The sequence below is a fragment of the Neoarius graeffei genome, chromosome 18, assembly GCF_027579695.1.
Source record: "Neoarius graeffei isolate fNeoGra1 chromosome 18, fNeoGra1.pri, whole genome shotgun sequence".
NCBI classification, from domain to species: Eukaryota; Metazoa; Chordata; class Actinopteri; order Siluriformes; family Ariidae; genus Neoarius; species Neoarius graeffei.
Genome location: NC_083586.1, coordinates 42188583 through 42209635, shown reverse-complemented (window position 1 = coordinate 42209635; position 21053 = coordinate 42188583). Strand labels below are relative to the sequence as shown.

General features: G+C 38.1%; 1 protein-coding gene across 1 annotated transcript; it reads left to right on the top strand.

Moving 5' to 3' along the window:
- Positions 1 to 6268: 6268 nt before the first annotated feature.
- On the top strand, positions 6269 to 7435 carry gja8b (gap junction protein alpha 8 paralog b). Its single transcript, XM_060899524.1, has one exon. It carries the CDS (start codon positions 6269 to 6271, stop codon positions 7433 to 7435), a length of 1167 nt encoding a protein of 388 aa, XP_060755507.1.
- The last annotated feature ends 13618 nt before the right edge of the window (positions 7436 to 21053 follow it).

Below are 21053 nucleotides of genomic sequence, written 5' to 3'. Positions count from 1 at the left end.
GCTGTTTTCAGATGCTTTCTGTTAAATAATTAATATTTTTACATTTTTTATAATCTTTACTTTCTCTGCATGTTTTAAATTTACTTTAATTTTATTCTATTTTATTCCGCTGGTTTCTTTTTCTTTTTCTCCTTTTTTCTTTTTGGCATTTTATTATTTTATTTCTACTATTGTTTAATTCTTATTATTTTCTTTTAATTCTTTTAATTCTTTTAATTAATTGTTTTAGAATAAAAATAAAATTATTTTATGTAATTTTATTTCTCTATTGTTTACTGTTTTTGTTTTTGCTTCTGTAAAGCACATTGAACTGCCATTGTGTATGAAATGTGCTATATAAATAAACTTGCCTTGCCTTTACAGTGCATAATATCATCAAAAGATTCAGAGAATCTGGAGGAATCTCTGTGCGTAAGGGTCAAGGCCGGAAAACCATACTGGGTGCCTATGATCTTTGGGCTCTTAGACGGCACTGCATCACATACAGGCATGCTTCTGTATTGGAAATCACAAAATGGGCTCAGGAATATTTCCAGAGAACATTATCTGTGAACACAATTCATCCGGTATTGCTAGCTAAAACTCTATAGTTCAAAGAAGAAGCCATATCTAAACATGATCCAGAAGCGCAGACGTCTTCTCTGGGCCAAGGCTCATTTAAAATGGACTGTGGCAAAGTGGAAAACTGTTCTGTGGTCAGACGAATCAAAATTTGAAGTTCTTTATGGAAATCAGGGACACCGTGTCATTCGGACTAAAGAGGAGAAGGACGACCCAAGTTGTTATCAGCGGTCAGTTCAGAAGCCTGCATCTCTGATGGTATGGGGTTGCATTAGTGCGTGTGGCATGGGCAGCTTACACATCTGGAAAGACACCATCAATGCTGAAGGGTATATCCAGGTTCTAGAGCAACATATGCTCCCATCCAGACGACGTCTCTTTCAGGGAAGACCTTGCATTTTCCAACATGACAATGCCAAACCACACACTGCATCAATAACTGCATCATGGCTGCGTAGAAGAAGGGTCCGGGTACTGAACTGGCCAGCCTGCAGTCCAGATCTTTCACCCATAGAAAACATTTGGCGCATCATAAAACAGAAGATACGACAAAAAAAGACCAAAGACAGTTGAGCAACTAGAATCCTACATTAGACAAGAATGGGTTAACATTCCTATCCCTAAACTTGAGCAACTTGTCTCCTCAGTCCCCAGACGTTTACAGACTGTTGTAAAGAGAAAAGGGGATGTCTCACAGTGGTAAACATGGCCTTGTCCCAACTTTTTTGAGATGTGTTGTTATCATGAAATTTTAAATCACCTAATTTTTCTCTTTAAATGATACATTTTCTCAGTTTAAACATTTGATATGTCATCTATGTTCTATTCTGAATAAAATATGGAATTTTGAAACTTCCACATCATTGCATTCCGTTTTTATTTACAATTTGTACTTGGTCCCAACTTTTTTGGAATCGGGATTGTAAAACTATCATGATTTTCCTGGTTATACAGTTATACTTTGTGACTAGAGCACACTTATAGAAGCAAATTATTTATAATCACGCTATCTGTTATCACCCAAATGAGGATGGGTTCCCTTGTGAGTCTGGTTCCTCTCAAGATTTCTTCCTTATGTCATCTGAGGGCGTTTTTCCTTGCCACCGTCGCCACATGCTTGCTCATCGGGGATCAATTAGGGATAAAATTAGCTCATGTTTAAAGTCTTTAATTTTCTATAAAGCTGCTTTGTGACAATGTCTGTTATTAAAAGCGCAATAAAAATAAACTTGACTTGACATATTAAACGACCGATATGGGACCAAATGCTTTGACAGAAAAGTACACGAGGTGTAATATTATTCATGGACACCGGCTTCACAGACACAAGACTGCACAAATAAAAACCATTCACAGTCCTCAGTTCACTAGATCGAATGGATGTGGACTGAATTGGGTAAATCCTTCTTATTGTAGTCGGTATCTGTGGTATGCACAAAGGACAGAGAAGAGAGGGACCCACACTGGAAGCATTCAAAGATTTGTACTGGTAGAGAGATTAATGGGGATTACGACAGTATGAGGAGATGAGGGAAGTCCAGTATCACGTCCTATAGGAATTCTGTGTTGGGCTATAGAGCAAGTACGGTATGAGCTAAACTGTGGTTCAAAATCTAATTGGTCATGATACCAAAATCATGGTAGTGGCACCATTTTAGAGAGAAGGGGCAGTTTGGTAATAAGCATTAAAGAAGAAAGTAGCGGTGGTTTGCCTCACCAAATTTGCAGAAATAAAAACACTCAGGTTCTGATATACAATACATGTTATCTTGAAACTTCCACAAGACACTTGACCAAAGACACTATTAGGCATTTTGCTCTTATAATGTTTTCTTCACAAGACAGAGACATTATATCGTCTGATTATGGAGTATAATGTATAGTCTCACCACTGTCCCTAATCACACTGATGCTAACTGTCTCCTGCATCCTATTCTTACGTACTTTTAGGATCATCAGCTATTTTGTCCCTCAAGAGCAGAAACTGTGGTGTGCGACAGCACGTAGACAGATAATAAGATAACTTTGTTTTCAGGGTTGTCCCTGTGTTTAGCTTTAGCCTGAGGCCTGCTTCATTGGCACAATCGGAGATCACGCCTGAGTGCATGTACTCAATGGGTTCGGTGTGTTTCATCATGACATCATGCTTTTGTGTGAAATCCCTGCACGTATTCAGTGCTCTGCTGTGGGTTTAAGCCACTAGCACCTACCGTACCAACCACTACTGCCTTCAACTCCGGCTCGGATCAGAACAACATGTTCATTATTAACAGACTTCAAGAGTCAGTGCTGGAAAGCTACTTATGTTAAAAATTATAACTGTCTTGTATTGTATTTGTACAGAATGAAGTTTTGAAAAGATGAAGAGTTTTGTCTGCGAGCATACAGATAATAATGTTTCTAGTGTTTACTAGTTGCAAAATTCAAGATACTTGGCTACCGTATTCTTCTTTTCTTCAGACAAATGGGTTGAAATATTCTCAGCTTGTTCTCCAGATTTATTAAGTAATAGAAATATACTGAATGCAAAAATCATCATAAGTTGGCTTTTGGTTTAATTGACCCTAAATTTGAAGCATGTTTTCCTCTTTTCTAAATTATTATTATATTTCTCATGTGGTGCTTTTTCTGTCCCTGAAGAAATTTCATATTTATAGTAAAACAATTATGGACTACATTAAAATATTGAATTTTTATGTTTTGCTGTTTGGTTATATCATACATATGTATTTATAATAATAATAATAATAATAATACACTTTTATTTCATGCATTTATTTATTATAAATTAATATTTAATTATTATGTGTTTTATATTTCCCCCAATATTAATTTCTTTTTTTAATTCATATACAATACAATTATACAAAACAATCACAATACAACTACACAAAAAACAGAATTAAAACACAACACTGAATTTAAAATTGAGTGAAAAACCAAAATTAACAGAAAATTGAGTGAAAAACCAAAATTAATTATCCCTATTCTTATTTCTCTTATTATTATCCTACATAAAGATAATAATACTCATTTCCCTTGAAACCCTCCTTCTCTGCGATCTAGCTTCCATCTCCCCGGCCCAACAGTCAGTCAGTACTACTCCTTATACACACACACACACACACACACACACACACACACACACACATGGACATCTCCATATACACATTATTCCTCCCAATATTAATTTCTGTCCTATTAGTATGTCATACTTTTGCTTTAAGAAAATAAATCTGCCTACTCTGACATCACTTTCACGAACTGACATCACGTTTAGTGGGTGTCTCAATTTGCTAAACTGTTAAAGTCCTGACATAAGTTTCATCATCACAGTCTACATCTTATACATGCTCTTACGTATACGTGCTCTACTATGGATACCAAGGAATGACCCATGTCCTATTGGGGAGTACTGAACACAAATGTCATAAACTTTAAAAGCCAGTGATATTGTAATGTGCACATTTAGCACATTTAGTAAGTTTATGGGGGAAAGGGAGTGAGTATGTAAAATTTGATAGGGTTACAAAACAATGTATGATCTTCAAAATAGCTTTGGTGTCCTTAAATGCATAAAATTTGTGTTTGAATATTTTAGATTTTTAAAAAATTATATAAAATGAATTCAATCAAGTGCATTCAGGTTTAGAATGGCTTTCACTTCAGAATACTATAACTATTTAAAAAAAGGAACTTTTGTCAAGTTTTATATGTAACTTTAATCACTCAACAGTATTTGAGAAAAGCGTGTGATGGTTTAGCATGCTTTCAATATTTATTAGCTACATTAGCCTTGTTCTGCTAATACAAAACTAAATACTATATTTATTTTCTGCCCTGTTGATGAGAGAGCTGTTGGCCAGTTGTGAGCATCTCTGAGCTTGTGTACTGCATATGGAAGTGTCTTAGCATCTTCTCCAAGCTTGTTGAGCCACCCTGTGACTGTACATGAGAAGCTGTATGAAAATAATGTTCAATGCAAATGGTTCAGGAGAAATTTGTACTTCTATTGTGTCTTGCCTGCTCAGAAACATTTGTGGTACATCTGTGAAAATCTGTTCCAAGTTAGATTTTTGCCAAACCATTCTATTATTATTATTATTATTATTATTATTATTATAGGTTTAACATATACACTGCTAGTGATTGGACATACACATATATCAGCATTAACTCCTACATCAGTTGCATTCAACTTGAGGAAACAAGATTTTCATACTATTGGGGAACCACCCAGAGACAGTCATATTCATTATTGGCAAACTATAGATACACTACCATTCAAAAGTTTGGGGTCACTTTGAAATGTCCTTATTTTTGAAAGAAAAGCACTGTTCTTTTCAATGAAGCTCACTTTAAACTAATCAGAAATCCACTCTATACATTGCTAATGTGGTAAATGACTATTCTAGCTGCAAATGTCTGGTTTTTGGTGCAATATCTCCATAGGTGCATAGAGGCCCATTTCCAGCAACTATCACTCCAGTGTTCTAATGGTACAATGTGTTTGCTCATTGCCTCAGAAGGCTAATGGATGATTAGAAAACCCTTGTACAATCATGTTAGCACAGCTGAAAACAGTTGAGCTCTTTAGAGAAGCTATAAAACTGACCTTCCTTTGAGCAGATTGAGTTTCTGGAGCATCACATTTGTGGGGTCGATTAAATGCTCAAAATGGCCAGAAAAATGTCTTGACTATATTTTCTATTCATTTTACAACTTATGGTGGTAAATAAAAGTGACTTTTCATGGAAAACACAAAATTGTCTGGGTGACCCCAAACTTTTGAATGGTAGTGTACATTGTCAGATTTAGAATCAAGCCAATGGTCAGCATTCATCACATCAAATATCTTGTCAATTTTCTCAAACCTTATTTTGTAAATGAGTCTGAACCACTTTCTAAAACCAATTAAAATTTAACAAGAGCATAGTGAAGTCCTTGATGGTCTTTGTTAAGAAAAAATTAGAAACTAGCATAGTCTACTACACTAAGAAATTTACACTACCAAAAACTGTCTCCCATTCTCCAAAAGAGTTTCATATGTCCCCATTTGTGTTTGTAGTTCTATTGTCCTATGTGTCATCATTTGTCGCCTTCTGAATAAAAGCTGTCTGGCACCCAGCTTAAATATTGAAGCAAACTAAAAACCAACCATCAGACTGGATTCATTCACTTCTGCTCAGTGGTGCGACAAGCAGTGGGGGCCTTAGGTGGGAACCAGAGAGCAAAAAAGTTCACTTCATACCACACAGTGCCAAGAGAAAGGGGAACACGACTACTTTGGAGCTCTCACGGTGGCAAGTTGCCCATTTTATACCAACCTATTGCTGATAGTTTCACTATGATTGCCTTGGTTTAGAGTGGTGTGAATGTTATATTTGTTGGGTATTTTGAGTACTTTTTGGATTTTTACCAAAGATGATGGAAAAAATTTTTGAGTTTGGACTCCAAGGCAGGCACGACAAGGAGTGACATGACTGGAGTTAGTGATTAGTTTTAGATGGCCTGAATATATGCTGCATTTTGTAGAATAACCTTTGTTACCAGCTGCGCCATTCAAAACACGCCAGTGCCAAGCGTAGGTTTAATGCAGAGCTAGCTTTTATAGGGTGGCATCCCATAATAGTCTTCATTGACTCACATTATTGACTCACTCTTGACTCCCATTTGCTCTCCTTGTTTATAGTGTTGATTGTTGACCATGGGTGACTGGAGTTTCTTGGGCAACATCCTTGAGGAAGTCAATGAACACTCGACGGTGATCGGAAGGGTTTGGCTGACTGTACTCTTCATCTTTCGCATTCTGATCCTTGGCACTGCAGCAGAGTTTGTATGGGGCGACGAGCAGTCGGATTATGTCTGCAACACGCAGCAGCCTGGTTGCGAGAATGTCTGCTATGATGAGGCCTTCCCCATATCACACATACGCCTATGGGTTCTGCAGATCATCTTTGTCTCCACGCCATCACTGGTATATGTGGGCCACGCTGTGCACTATGTTCATATGGAGGAGAAACGTAAGGAACGTGAGGAGGCAGAGCTGAGCCGGCAACAGGAGACCAGTGAGGAGCGGCTGCAAGTTGCTCCGGACCAGGGAAGTGTCCGTACATCTAAAGAGACCAGCACCAAAGGCAGCAAGAAATTCCGCTTGGAAGGCACACTGCTCAGAACCTACATCTGCCACATCATCTTCAAGACACTCTTTGAGGTAGGGTTTATCTTGGGCCAATACTTTCTGTACGGCTTTCGCATCCTGCCTCTGTATAAGTGTAGCCGCTGGCCCTGTCCCAACACAGTCGACTGCTTTGTGTCCAGGCCAACTGAAAAGACTGTCTTCATTATCTTTATGTTAGCCGTGGCATGTGTCTCACTCTTCCTCAACTTTGTAGAGATCAGCCACCTGGGCCTCAAGAAGATTCACTTTGCATTTCGCAAACCAGCCCAGCCCCAAATCGAGGGATCTGGTTTGGGTGAGAAGCCTTCCATAGCTGTGTCCTCTATTCAGAAAGCCAAGGGCTACAAGTTACTGGATGAGGACAAAACAGTTTCACACTTCTTTCCCCTGACTGAGGTGGCAGGAATGGAGGCTGGATGTGTGCCCACATCCTATAAACCGTTTGGGGAAAAAACAGATGGAGCGACAGCGCCTCGGGAAGACATGTCGAAGATGTATGACGAGACATTGCCCTCTTATGTCCAAACTACCATGGTGGGATCTGGAGGAGCTACTGGCATTATTCGGGTGGACAAGGACGAGATGCCTGCAGAAGAAGACGTGGAAGCCAGTGAGACAATAGAGGACACCAGACCCCTCAGTAGCCTGAGCAAGGCCAGCAGCCGGGCGAGGTCAGATGACTTGACAGTATAAAATTGGATTAAAATTCAATAATAGGAAAGTGTAATCCTACTGAAGAAAGAATTAGAAGGTCTTAAGGCAGTTATAATGACATATGTAAACATCCTTGCTATTTAAACATGCCATGCATTTTCCCCCAAGAAAACTTGACATCAGTAATCATTTATAGGGCAGTAATTTTGTACTGTCTATCAAATTAATTAAAAACAACTAATTAACTAACCAGAAGAAAGATTCTCAGTAGGATTCATACAGTGATGAGCAATAAGGCATGTTATATACTAGCAAAAAAAAGTTGTACTTTTTAAAAATCACATTTTCTATCCAGAATTTTAATTTTACATTCTGATCCAAGTACAAATTCTAATGTTTACATATTTTTCATTAGCCATTTAGTTCATAGTTATGTGTATGTTGTATTACTATGGTTTTGGGATTTTGGCAGATTATTTCTGCAATGCTGTCAGGGTTAACATCATTTTCACCTCAATAACTTATTCAAATACCAAATTCACCAAGTGAGCAGTAATAGTTTTGGTCTGTGTGCGTACTCTGATTTCTGTAATATCCAGCTTGGTTCATACAGTATGTATGTGAGGGGTGAATAAAATGCCAAGTATTTACTGTATGTTTATAGAACACTATATTTTATATATAACACTATAAAAAAAGACATAGAGTAATCGTTAAATGTGCAGCATAATACCTTGTTTGCTTTTAATCTCTTGAGATTTAACTAGTTTAGCCCAAGAAACGATTGATTCTAGTCCCTCTGTGCATGCATGCACGATAATGATAAAGAATGTGCCAAATAAGCACAATGTATTGTTGAAGAAGAAACAATTAAAAAAAAAATACAGACACCACAGACGAGCAGGCATTCTCATTCTAAAAACTTTTTTTTTCTATAAAGCTGTATAAGACAAGTTATCCTGCTTGATATATCAAGATAACCAGCTGTATCAATAGACATAGAGTACATGCTTGATGTGTTGATAGCTTTTTGGTTTAGGAAGTACTATCTTTTAGTATAGTATTCTTTCAAGCCTTAGATCATTGTTGAGCACTTTTTCCAAACTGTCTTAAGCGTTATTGAATAATTAGACTTAATTTTATTTTAAACCTCATCATTTTATTTGGTGATGTTGAAATCAAGTTTCCGCTTGGATTAACACCAAATTTTTCAATGGAAAACTAACTTCCTTTTCAGTGTTAAGTGGCACTATCCTTATTACAGATAATAAGTACATGGCTGAATGTTTTCTTTGCTCAGTATTCTTATAGATTGTTCCTGTTGTTAAAATGGAATTTCTTTTCCCTATCATGAAAAGGAGATAAAGCATACCTATATTGTAAACTGTGATTAAACCTGAAATCAAATTTATGCAGAGAATCTTCAGCGTAAATTCCTGATGAGGTGTAACTTGAAAAAGAAAGCCCAATTAAAGACTTGAATATAAATAAATAGGGTTTTTTGTGTGGTTTTTTTCCTCGTGTTTACATATTTCATCATCAATTAATAATAATTTTTAATGATTGATGAGAATTCAGTATCTCTACATCAAGGGGTTGTCCATTCGATTTGACTCAGAGCAAATATTGTTTGGTACCACTGTTGCCTCACAGCAAGAAGGTTCTGGGTTCAAGCCCAGTGGCTGACGGGGGCCTTTCTGTGTGGAGTTTTCATGTTCTCCCCATGTCTGTCTGGGTTTCCTCCGGGTGCTCCGGTTTCCCCTACAGTCCAAAGACATGCAGGTTAGGTTAATTGGTGGCTCTAAATTGACCGTAGGCGTGAATGTGAGTGTGAATGGTTATTTGTCTCTATGTCTCAGCCCTGCAATGATCTGGCGACTTGTCCAGGGTGTACCCCGCCTCTTGCCCATAGTCAGCTGGGATAGGCTCCAGCTTGCCTGACAACCCTGCACAGGATAAGCGGTTACGGATACTGGATGGATGGATGGAAATACTATTTAGACCATAGCACAGGAAACAATGAGCGTGAGACCCTGAACTGGAGACCATCACAGTACCAGTGCCAACAGTCACACAACGATCATTACCTTGCATTGAAATGGTTCATTTTTCAAAACCATATTAGACCTGTGTTCATATGCTATGTAGTGCACGAAATATAGTATGTAACATTTAATATTCATCCACAGAAAAAAAACCACAAAACTGAATGTGCATCTTTGTCTTTATCGACAGTACCACTCAAAAGTTTGTACACCCCATACACTACTCATTCATAAGTTTTTCTGTATTGTGACTATATTCTCCAGTGTAGAACAAGACTGAAGATATCAAAACTATGAAATAACATATAGAATGTATAAGGAATTATGTGGTAAACAAAAAAGTGTTAAAAAACAAAATGGTTCATATTTTACAACTCCGATTCCAAAAAAGTTGGGACAAAGTACAAATTGTAAATAAAAATGGAATGCAATAATTTACAAATCTCAAAAACTGATATTGTATTCACAATAGAACATAGACAACATATCAAATGTCGAAAGTGAGACATTTTGAAATTTCATGCCAAATATTGGCTCATTTGAAATTTCATGACAGCAACACATTTCAAAAAAGTTGGGACAGGGGCAATAAGAGGCTGGAAAAGTTAAAGGTACAAAAAAGAAACAGCTGGAGGACCAAATTGCAACTCATTAGGTCAATTGGCAATAGGTCATTAACATGACTGGGTATAAAAAGAGCATCTTGAAGTGGCAGCGGCTCTCAGAAGTAAAGATGGGAAGAGGATCACCAATCCCCCTAATTCTGCGCCGACAAATAGTGGAGCAATATCAGAAAGGAGTTCGACGGTGTAAAATTGCAAAGAGTTTGAACATATCATCATCTACAGTGCATAATATCATCAAAAGATTCAAAGAATCTGGAAGAATCTCTGTGCGTAAGGGTCAAGGCCGGAAAACCATACTGGGTGCCCGTGATCTTCGGGCCCTTAGACGGCACTGCATCACATACAGGCATGCTTCTGTATTGGAAATCACAAAATGGGCTCAGGAATATTTCCAGAGAACATTATCTGTGAACACAATTCACCATGCCATCCACCGTTGCCAGCTAAAACTCTATAGTTCAAAGAAGAAGCCGTATCTAAACATGATCCAGAAGCACAGACGTCTTCTCTGGGCCAAGGCTCATTTAAAATGGACTGTGGCAAAGTGGAAAACTGTTCTGTGGTCAGACGAATCAAAATTTGAAGTTCTTTATGGAAATCAGGGACACCGTGTCATTCGGACTAAAGAGGAGAAGGACGACCCAAGTTGTTATCAGCGCTCAGTTCAGAAGCCTGCATCTCTGATGGTATGGGGTTGCATTAGTGCGTGTGGCATGGGCAGCTTACACATCTGGAAAGACACCATCAATGCTGAAGGGTATATCCAGGTTCTAGAGCAACATATGCTCCCATCCAGACGACGTCTCTTTCAGGGAAGACCTTGCATTTTCCAACATGACAATGCCAAACCACATACTGCATCAATTACAGCATCATGGCTGCGTAGAAGAAGGGTCCGGATACTGAACTGGCCAGACTGCAGTCCAGATCTTTCACCCATAGAAAACATTTGGCGCATCATAAAACGGAAGATACGACAAAAAAGACCTAAGACAGTTGAGCAACTAGAATCCTACATTAGACAAGAATGGGTTAACATTCCTATCCCTAAACTTGAGCAACTTGTCTCCTCAGTCCCCAGACATTTACAGACTGTTGTAAAGAGAAAAGGGGATGTCTCACAGTGGTAAACATGGCCTTGTCCCAACTTTTTTGAGATGTGGTGTTGTCATGAAATTTAAAATCACCTAATTTTTCTCTCTAAATGATACATTTTCTCAGTTTAAACATTTGATATGTCATCTATGTTCTATTCTGAATAAAATATGGAATTTTGAAACTTCCACATCATTGCATTCCATTTTTATTTACAATTTGTACTTTGTTCCAACTTTTTTGGAATCGGGGTTGTAGATTCTTCAAAGTATCCGCCGTTTACCTTGATGAAACTTTGTACATGACTGGCGTCATCTTAACCAGCTTCATGAGGTCGTCACCTGGAAGGCTTTTCAGTTAACAGCTGTGCCTCGTCAAAAGTTAATTAGTGCAATTTCTTGCAGTTTTAATGAGATCATCAAACAGTAAATGGTAAATAATAAAAATACAGTAAATAGCCCTATTCCACACCTGTAGTAATCCATATTATGTCAAGAACCGCTCAACTAAGTAAAGAGAAACGACATCCATCATTACTTTAAGACATGAAGTGTCTTTTAATTAATAAAAATAAAGAAGAAACCATTGAATTAGAAGGTGTGTCCAAACTTTTCAGTGGTACTGTATTTACTTGAGAAATATTAATCATCAATTACAATTATAACTAATCTTAAAGGTGCAATTTATTTATAAGAATAAAAACATCTCTGATCAGCACATTTTACCCAAAACCTTGGATTGAAACAGTTATGTTTAAATCTGATTACAGTGTGCTTCCATTTTTTTTCTATTAGTTTTTTCACACTTACACCCCCACCCTCCACCCCATTTCAGCAGGTTTTTATGGTAGGACAGCAATGGAACCCCCCCTCCCCCCTTTTTTTTTTCCTGAGCAACAAATTCAAAATAATTTTAATGAAACTGAACACATTGAATCACATCAGCTGTGCATGCTGAACTTTATGCATAACACTTCATGCATCTATGGTTTTGCTCATTTACAGCTCTGATTCAAACATCTGAAAATGTAGTCACAGCAAGATAAAAGGATTCATCTTTTCTTTTTCACATCTGCATTATCTAGTCACAGTATTTGTACTGTTCGAATCCAATACAAATACAAATTAGTTCTGGTTCTTCATTGTGAAATGCTGTTTTAGTCAAGATGAAATAAATATGTACATATGCCTATGATATAAACAGTACAAATGGGTTAATGTAGGAATAAATGAATAAACTTTTTTTTACCAAAAAAAAAACAACCAAAACTTTTATTTCATAACAACATGGTTATTTCTTTTAATTATTTTTGCCTGGAGCTGGCAATATTTTTCTGTTTGGTAGCACTGTTGCCTCACAACAAGAAGGTTCTGGGTTCGAGCCCAGTGGCCGATGGGGGCCTTTCTGTGTGGAGTTTGCATGTTCTCCCTGTGTCTGCATGAATTTCCTCCAGGTGCTCTGGTTTCCCCCACAGTCCAAAGACATGCAGGTTAGGTTAACTGGTGACTCCAAATTGACTGTAGGTGTGAATACGGTATGAGTGTGAATGGTTGTGTCTCTCTATGTGTCAGTCCTGCGATAACCTGGCGACTTGTCCAGGGTGTACCCCACCTCTCACCCATAGTCAGCTGGGATAGGCTCCAGCTTGCCTATCCCATGGGCCACAGTGGATTTGTATCTTATACAGTGGTGCTTGAAAGTTTGTGAACCCTTTAGAATTTTCTATATTTCTGCATAAATATGACCTAAAACATCATCAGATTTTCACACAAGTCCTACAAGTAGATAAAGAGAACCCAGTTAAACAAATGAGACAAAAACATTATACTTGGTCATTTATTTATTGAGGAAAATGATCCAATATTACATATCTCTGAGTGGCAAAAGTATGTGAACCTTTGCTTTCAGTATCTGATGTGACCCCCTTGTGCAGCAATAACTGCAACTAAACATTTCCGGTAACTGTTGATCAGTCCTGCACACCGGCTCGGAGGAATTTTAGCCCATTCCTCCGTACAGAACAGCTTCAACTCTGGGATGTTGGTGGGTTTCCTCACATGAACTGCTCACTTCAGGGCCTTCCACAACATTTCAATTGGACTAAGGTCAGGACTTTGACTTGGCCATTCCAAAACATTAAATTTAGTCTTTTTTACCCATTCTTTGGTAGAATGACTTGTGTGCTTAGGGTCGTTGTCTTATTGCACAATCCACCTTCTCTTGAGATTCAGTTCATGGACAGATGTCCTGACATTTTCCTTTAGAATTTGCTGGTATAATTCAGAATTCATTGTTCCATCAATGATGGCAAGCCATCCTGGCCCAGATGCAGCAAAACCGGCCCAAACCATGATACTACCACCACCATGTTTCACAGATGGGATAAGGTTCTTATGCTGGAATGCAGTGTTTTCCTTTCTCCAAACATAACACTTCTCATTTAAACCAAAAAGTTCTATTTTGGTTTCATCCGTCCACAAAACATTTTTCCAATAGCCTTCTGGCATGTCCACGTGATCTTTAGCAAACTGCAGACGAGCAGCAATGTTCTTTTTGGAGTGCAGTGGCTTTTTCCTTGCAACCCTGCCATGCACACCATTGTTGTTCAGTGTTCTCCTGATGGTGGACTCATGAACATTAACATTAGCCAATGTGAGAGAGGCCTTCAGTTGCTTGGAAGTTACCCTAGGGTCCTTTGTGACCTCGCCAACTATTACACGTCTTGCTCTTGGAGTGATCTTTGTTGGTCGACCACTCCTGGGAAGGGTAACAATGGTCTTGAATTTCCTCCATTTGTACACAGTCTGTCTGACTGTGGATTGGTGGAGTCCAAACTCTTTAGAGATGGTTTTGTAACCTTTTCCAGCCTGATGAGCATCAACAATGCTTTTTCTGAGGTCCTCAGAAATCTTTGTTCGTGCCATGATACACTTCCACAAACATGTGTTGTGAAGATCAGACTTTGATAGATCCCTGTTCTTTAAATAAAACAGGGTGCCCACTCACACCTGATTGTCATCCCATTGATTGTAAACACCTGACTCTAATTTTACTTTCAAATTAACTGCTAATCCTAGAGGTTCACATACTTTTGCCACTCACAGATATGTAATATTGGATCATTTTCCTCAATAAATAAATGACCAAGTATAATATTTTTCTTATTTGTTTAACTGGGTTCTCTTTATCTACTTTTAGGACTTGTGTGAAAATCTGATGATATTTTAGGTCATATTTATGCAGAAACATAGAAAATTCTAAAGGGTTCACCAATTTTCAAGCACCACTGTATGTGACAAGCAAATTGTGGCCATGGTAGCTTGGGTCTGATCACTGCTGTAACAATAAACAAGCTTCTCATTTCTTAAAATGACTCGTGCCAGTCATTGTGGCCAGTTTTCTGCAATATTATCACTACACTTTTCGAATGTATTCATGTCATGGTTAAGCTCTTTTCTGTTTTTATTTGTTGCAGTTGCATTTCTGTGAAAATGAACTAATGTGTGAAAATGACACCTCCATTTCCTTTGTATAAATGTCAGTTTAAAACCACACTCACATCAGACACTTGTGTTTATATTAACCAGCAGCTGCGGTATGATCCAGTGACCATGGGTACGTCAAGCATCTAAATATACAACAGTATCTTATTTGCTCTAAGACTACATTTAAAATAACTTTCATCAAATGAAATGCTTCATTGTGCTCTGTTTTGTTCTGTTCATAAAAACTGCACTAATTCCTTTCCTCTTTTTTGTGCCATGCAAATATGAAACAGCAAACAACAACTCAGATTCAGGTAGGTGCTCGAGCAAATAAAAGTGTATATATTATAATGATTTGTGAATGTCTAATTTAAATAAAAATGCAAACGTTAAATAAAGATAAGAAAGCATCTACAGTTTTAGCACTGTTTTCTATATTTACAGCTATTTACATTTTTCCTTTTTATATCCTTTACACCCTTTTAAGCAACTCAAGACAGATTTCCAAAGGCTTTCCTAGTGGATTTCCAAGTGTTTGTCATCTGGTGTCTGAGCATATCCATTATCGTGATTCTCCTGTATGCAATTGTAGTCTTGCTTTTTAAAGAGATACGTGTACGGTGAGTAACACAGGTTCATCAAAATGAATGTCCTTATTCATAACATTTGGGTGATAGATTATCATGTGGTTGAATTTTACCACTGCAGGAGAAACAGATCGCTGAGCTGCCATTCCAGTGAGGGAACGGTAAGGCCAGGAATATATTATACAAACAGAATGTTTTTCTAATGCTTCAGGTCATTTCAGATTTCATGTGGTGTTTTTTTTTTACAGAATTATGAAATAACAGATAATGGTGGATTGATATTATCGAGGCTCTCAGTTGAATCACTGTAAACCCCAAACCTTTATTCTGTCCTTTTTTTTTTTGGATGGTGATTAATATTATGTTTAAATGTAGACATTCATGTGTTATTACCTCCACCAACTTTGTTGGAGGAGGTTATGTTTTCACCTCCGTTTGTTTGTTTGCTTGTTTGTCTTTCTCCAATGTAACTCAAAATGTAGTGAACGAATTTTGTTGAATTTTTGAAAAACTGGCCAAGGAACAATTGATTCGATTTTGATGCAAATCCAGATGTGTACGTGGATCCAGGATCCAGATATGTATATGGATCCAGGATTTTTTGCCTTTTCCCAATGTTACTCAAAAAGTAGTGAACAGATTTGGATGAAATTTGGTGAAAAGCTTTAGTATTATCCAAGATTCAAGTGATTTGATTTTGATGTTGATAAAATGTGGCTTGGTGGAGGTATGTGCCCTACTGTGTGCCCTTCTAGTAATCACTTTGCTATCTTTACTTTGGCAAGAATAGTTTTCATAAGGAATCGATTTCATTATTTCTTTCCTTAAGTAAAAATGACCATTTACGTTTTTACATTCAACTATTTTCTGCCTTCTGTGTATCCCAAATGGAGTTCTTTTGGCCATACATTGTGCACTTTATAGGTTTAGAACTATATATTACCAAAAGAGGACAGGTTCTCTTCTGAGTCTGGTCCCTCGCAAGGTTTCTTCTTTATTCTGTCTAATGGAGTGTTTGGTTGCCACTGTTACCTCTAGCTTGCTCATGAGTAATTTACAGCTAAATCCAGATTTTTAAAGTGCATTTTTACTTCAAATGTGTTTTTACAGGAATTTGTTGACCCTAGTCGAGGATAATGCTACCTGTTTTGTCACCTACTTAACAAGCAGAAAATGTTATACAGTGGTGCTTGAAAATTTGTGAACCCTTTAGAATTTTCTATATTTCTGCATAAATATGACCTATAACATCATCAGATTTTCACACAAGTCCTAAGAATAGATAAAGAGAACCCAGTTAAACAAATGAGACAAAAATATTATACTTGGTCATTTATTTATTGAGGAAAATGATCCAATATTACATATCTCTGAGTGGCAAAAGTATGTGAACCTCTAGGATTAGCAGTTAATTTGAAGGTGAAATTAGAGTCAGGTGTTTTCAATCAATGGGATGACAATCAGGTGTGAGTGGGCACCCTGTTTTATTTAAAGAACAGGGATCTATCAAAGTCTGATCTTCACAACACATGTTTGTGGAAGTGTATCATGGCATGAACAAAGGAGATTTCTGAGGACCTCAGAAAAAGTGTTGTTGATGCTCATCAGGCTGGAAAAGGTTACAAAACCATCTCTAAAGAGTTTGGACTCCACCAATCCACAGTCAGACAGATTGTGTACAAATGGAGGAAATTCAAAACCATTGTTACCCTCCCCAGGAGTGGTCGACCAACAAAGATCACTCCAAGAGCAAGGCATGTAATAGTCGACGAGGTCACAAAGGACCCTAGGGTAACTTCTAAGCAACCAAAGGCCTCTCTCACATTGGCTAATGTTCCACCATCAGGAGAACACTGAACAACAATGATGTGCATGGCAGGGTTGCAAGGAGAAAGCCACTGCACTCCAAAAAGGACATTGCTGCTCGTCTGCAGTTTGCTAAAGATCACATGGACAAGCCAGAAGGCCACTGGAAAAAATGTTTTGTGGACGGATGAGACCAAAATAGAACTTTTTGGTTTAAATGAGAAGTGTCATGTTTGGAGAAAGGAAAACACTGCATTCCAGCATAAGAACCTTATCCCGTCTGTGAAACATGGTGGTGGTAGTATCATGGTTTGGGCCTGTTTTGCTGCATCTGGGTCAGGATGGCTTGCTATCATTGATGGAACAATGAATTCTGAATTATACCAACGAATTTTAAAGGAAAATGTCAGGACATCTGTCCATGAACTGAATCTCAAGAGAAGGTGGGTCATGCAGCAAGACAACGACCCTAAGCGCACAAGTTGTTCTACCAAAGAATGGTTAAAGAAGAATAAAGGTAATGTTTTGGAATGGCCAAGTCAACGTCCTGACCTTAATCCAATCGTAATGTTGTGGAAGGCCCTGAAGCGAGCAGTTCATGTGAGGAAACCCACCAACATCCCAGAGTTGAAGCTGTTCTATATGGAGGAATGGGCTAAAATTCCTCCAAGCCGGTGTGCAGGACTGATCAACAGTTACTGGAAACATTTAGTTGCAGTTATTGCTGCACAAGGGGGTCACACCAGGTACTGAAAGCAAAGGTTCACATACTTTTGCCACTCACAGATATGTAATATTGGATCATTTTCTTCAATAAATAAATGACCAAGTTTCATATTTTTGTCTCATTTGTTTAACTGGGTTCTCTTTATCTACTTTTAGGACTTGTGTGAAAATCTGATGATGTTTTAGGTCATATTTATGCAGAAATATAGAAAATTCTGAAGGGTTCACAAACTTTCAAGCACCACTATATATAAAATTGACCATTCTTTCACAGACAGGAGCTATACATCTATATTATATAATGTGCACACGTTAATATGTAAGATCAAATAATTTTTATCCTATCACTTTTATCACCACTGCTTGTCCAGAAATTTGTATTTGATCTCAAGTACCAGTTATTTGTTAAAAACCTTCTTAATCATAATCTGCTAGATGTTAAACTTACATACTGTTAATTATTGCTAATGTTAAAAATAAAATACTGGATAACTTCAGAATGTTATCATGATGCTATTATATACGGTTATATCTATAATGTTATTCTATTGTATTTTTTTATTCAGGTTTCTACAAAAACACCAGAGACACCCAACAGAAGGGACACTTATAAAGAGAAAATGAACTCAGTCTATATGAAATGGACGCCTGGGGACGATACATCAGTATAACCAAGCTATACATACTATAATCCACTGGTGTTTCCATTACATTTATGTCCATACCTGCAACATGTATCTGTAATATCTGTAACCACAGTATATTGTGACCTTTAATGACATATTTTTCTATAAATTCCTCATTACTCCTTTTGAATTTTTTTAATCCACAAGGTATTATTTTAACTTTAGCCAATAGAGGGTGTGGTTGCATTGTCTGGGCTAAGGAGCAGTTAAAGTCTGATTCACTATTGTTTTACCATAGATTTTCACAGCTCAACAAGGTCAGCAAATATATATTGTATGACTTTTATGACCATCTTTGTGAAAAAAAACCCAAATATTTCTAAGGACACTGCATAATCCTTTCATCGAACCTTGTTTCTCTCTAGGCTGCTTTCAGATGATAAGCAGAAAATTACTTTTAAAATAATTGAAGCAACTCACACAGCAGAACTTAGCTGGGTTCGAATGTGGTTGGTAATAGATAGACAGACAGACAGACAGACATCATCAAAGTTATTTCATTATTTAAAGGAGATACACAGAACCTTTATTTTTAAATACATTTCCAAGTGGATAGTATCTCCATCCTTGACTCTTGTAAGCTGCATAAATGGGAATAAAAAAAATATATTTTTGAGAGTTAAAATCGACCACAAAGTTGTCATTCGAGCTGCCCCGCTGAGCCAGCCAGCCCTGAGTGCGTGACGTCACAGCAGGAACCGGTTTTAAGGCAGAGGCCTTTGACAGCTATAGACCAAAGTCATATAAATAAAAATTTATGGTGAAAGTAAGAAATAGCGTTACTGACTTGCTCAACTAAGACTGATTTGACTTCACTGATTGTGGGTTGACTCTCATTAAAACAGGATAGGTGTTATAACTTATGCAACATGCATGCATTTTCACTGATAAAACGTAAAAGGCGAATTAAATAATCAGATGAACTGAGACAATCGCATTCTGAAGCAAATTAGATCATCTTATACCGGTAACTTAAACACACAATACATGTATTAATCTAAATGCAGGTAAACAACGAGTGTTGTTGTTTTTGTTGTTTTGTAGCCAAATGAAAGTTGCATCTTATCCATCTGTATTGAGGTATTTCACCTGACGTCACAGGGTCACGTGACGCCCCGGTGTCCGCCATTTTGGACGTCAAGCTAGCTAATGTCAACAACAGTAGCTGGTATGTTACTGTAGCAATGTTTACGTTCAGTCATTTGGATGACTGTTAAAACCTTTCAGTCTCAAGTTTTTCCTTTACTGGATTTACTAGTTTACTGAGCTAGCGTGCTAGCTCGGGCAGGCTGGGAGCTAGCGCGCTAGCTCGGGCAGGCTGGGAGCTAGCGCGCGCCAGCCGGCTAGCGCGTGCCGGCCGCCGTCAGGCTAGCACGCACTAGCTCCCAGCTTGCCCGAGCGCGCTAGCTCAGTAAACTAGTAAATCCAGTAAAGGAAAAACTTGAGACTGAAAGGTTTTAACAGTCATCCAAATGACTGAACGTAAACATTGCTACAGTAACATACCAGGTACTGTTGTTGACATTAGCTAGTGCTAACAGCTAGCTGCTAGTGCACTGCTACAACTACACCGACCCTAATAATACAGTCATTGCCTGGTAACAGCAAATTTATAACGGGCCATGTCTCAACAGACTAAGAAGTTATTTCAATGACATTTAATAACATTTTGTTTATCCTGAGGACCGAAAGTAAATGAAAATGTGAACAAACCTTAGCTGTAATAAGATGGCGACCACCGGCTCCAGGGACGACCCGCTGATGTAGGCATGTTACCCAGCCTGACACAAATAGACATCCAAACTCTTATACACTTTCAGATCAATACCTGTGTATGGCGATGGGTTTTTAACGACATAGGTATACAGATCATGTGGGCCGAAGTCAGGTAAAGACGAGGGCTTCGTGTACTTCCGTACGTCAGTGAACAATCCTGGTGGAAGCAGGTAAACGTCGTTCTCTAAGCTTGCTAACCTCAATTTTTCCAAATACCTCTCCCTCTACTCGCCCTGTAAATGCCCTACGTTGCTGGATAGTGAAGGTGTTTTCTGCATCTCGCTCCTTTTTCTTTTATGTTTTTTGTTTGTCACCTTCCTCGCATTCAAACTGATTCGAGCCGTGACGTCCAAAATGGCAGCATCACATGACTTGGTCACGTGGGTGAAATACCTCAATTCTCACTTCTTGAAGGCCGACCTTGTGGCTGATTGTTTTGAAACAATCTGACTTTCAGTTGTTCGTTCAGTTATCCGTTCATTTGCTTCTTCCATGTAAGGGCGAGATATTGCTGCTGAGGCAAGCATATTCAGTGGAGAAATCAGACAGCTGGTTCACTCATTCTCCATTTTCTCCATACTGAGTACTCCACCATTACTGCTTGGCTCAGGCAATTACTAAAACCTGGGACAGGATGGGACGTCACCGGTTTTAGCAACAACCACGGGGAGGTCACTGCCTAAGCGATAATATGCCACATCCCATCCCGTTCTGTCCCAGGTTTTCTTTTCCTTTAATTGTTGATACTGCACCCTCTTTTAATACGGGCTTATAGCCAACACTCCTCAACAGATCAGAGGTCTTGTAGGAGTCCTCAGTAAAATG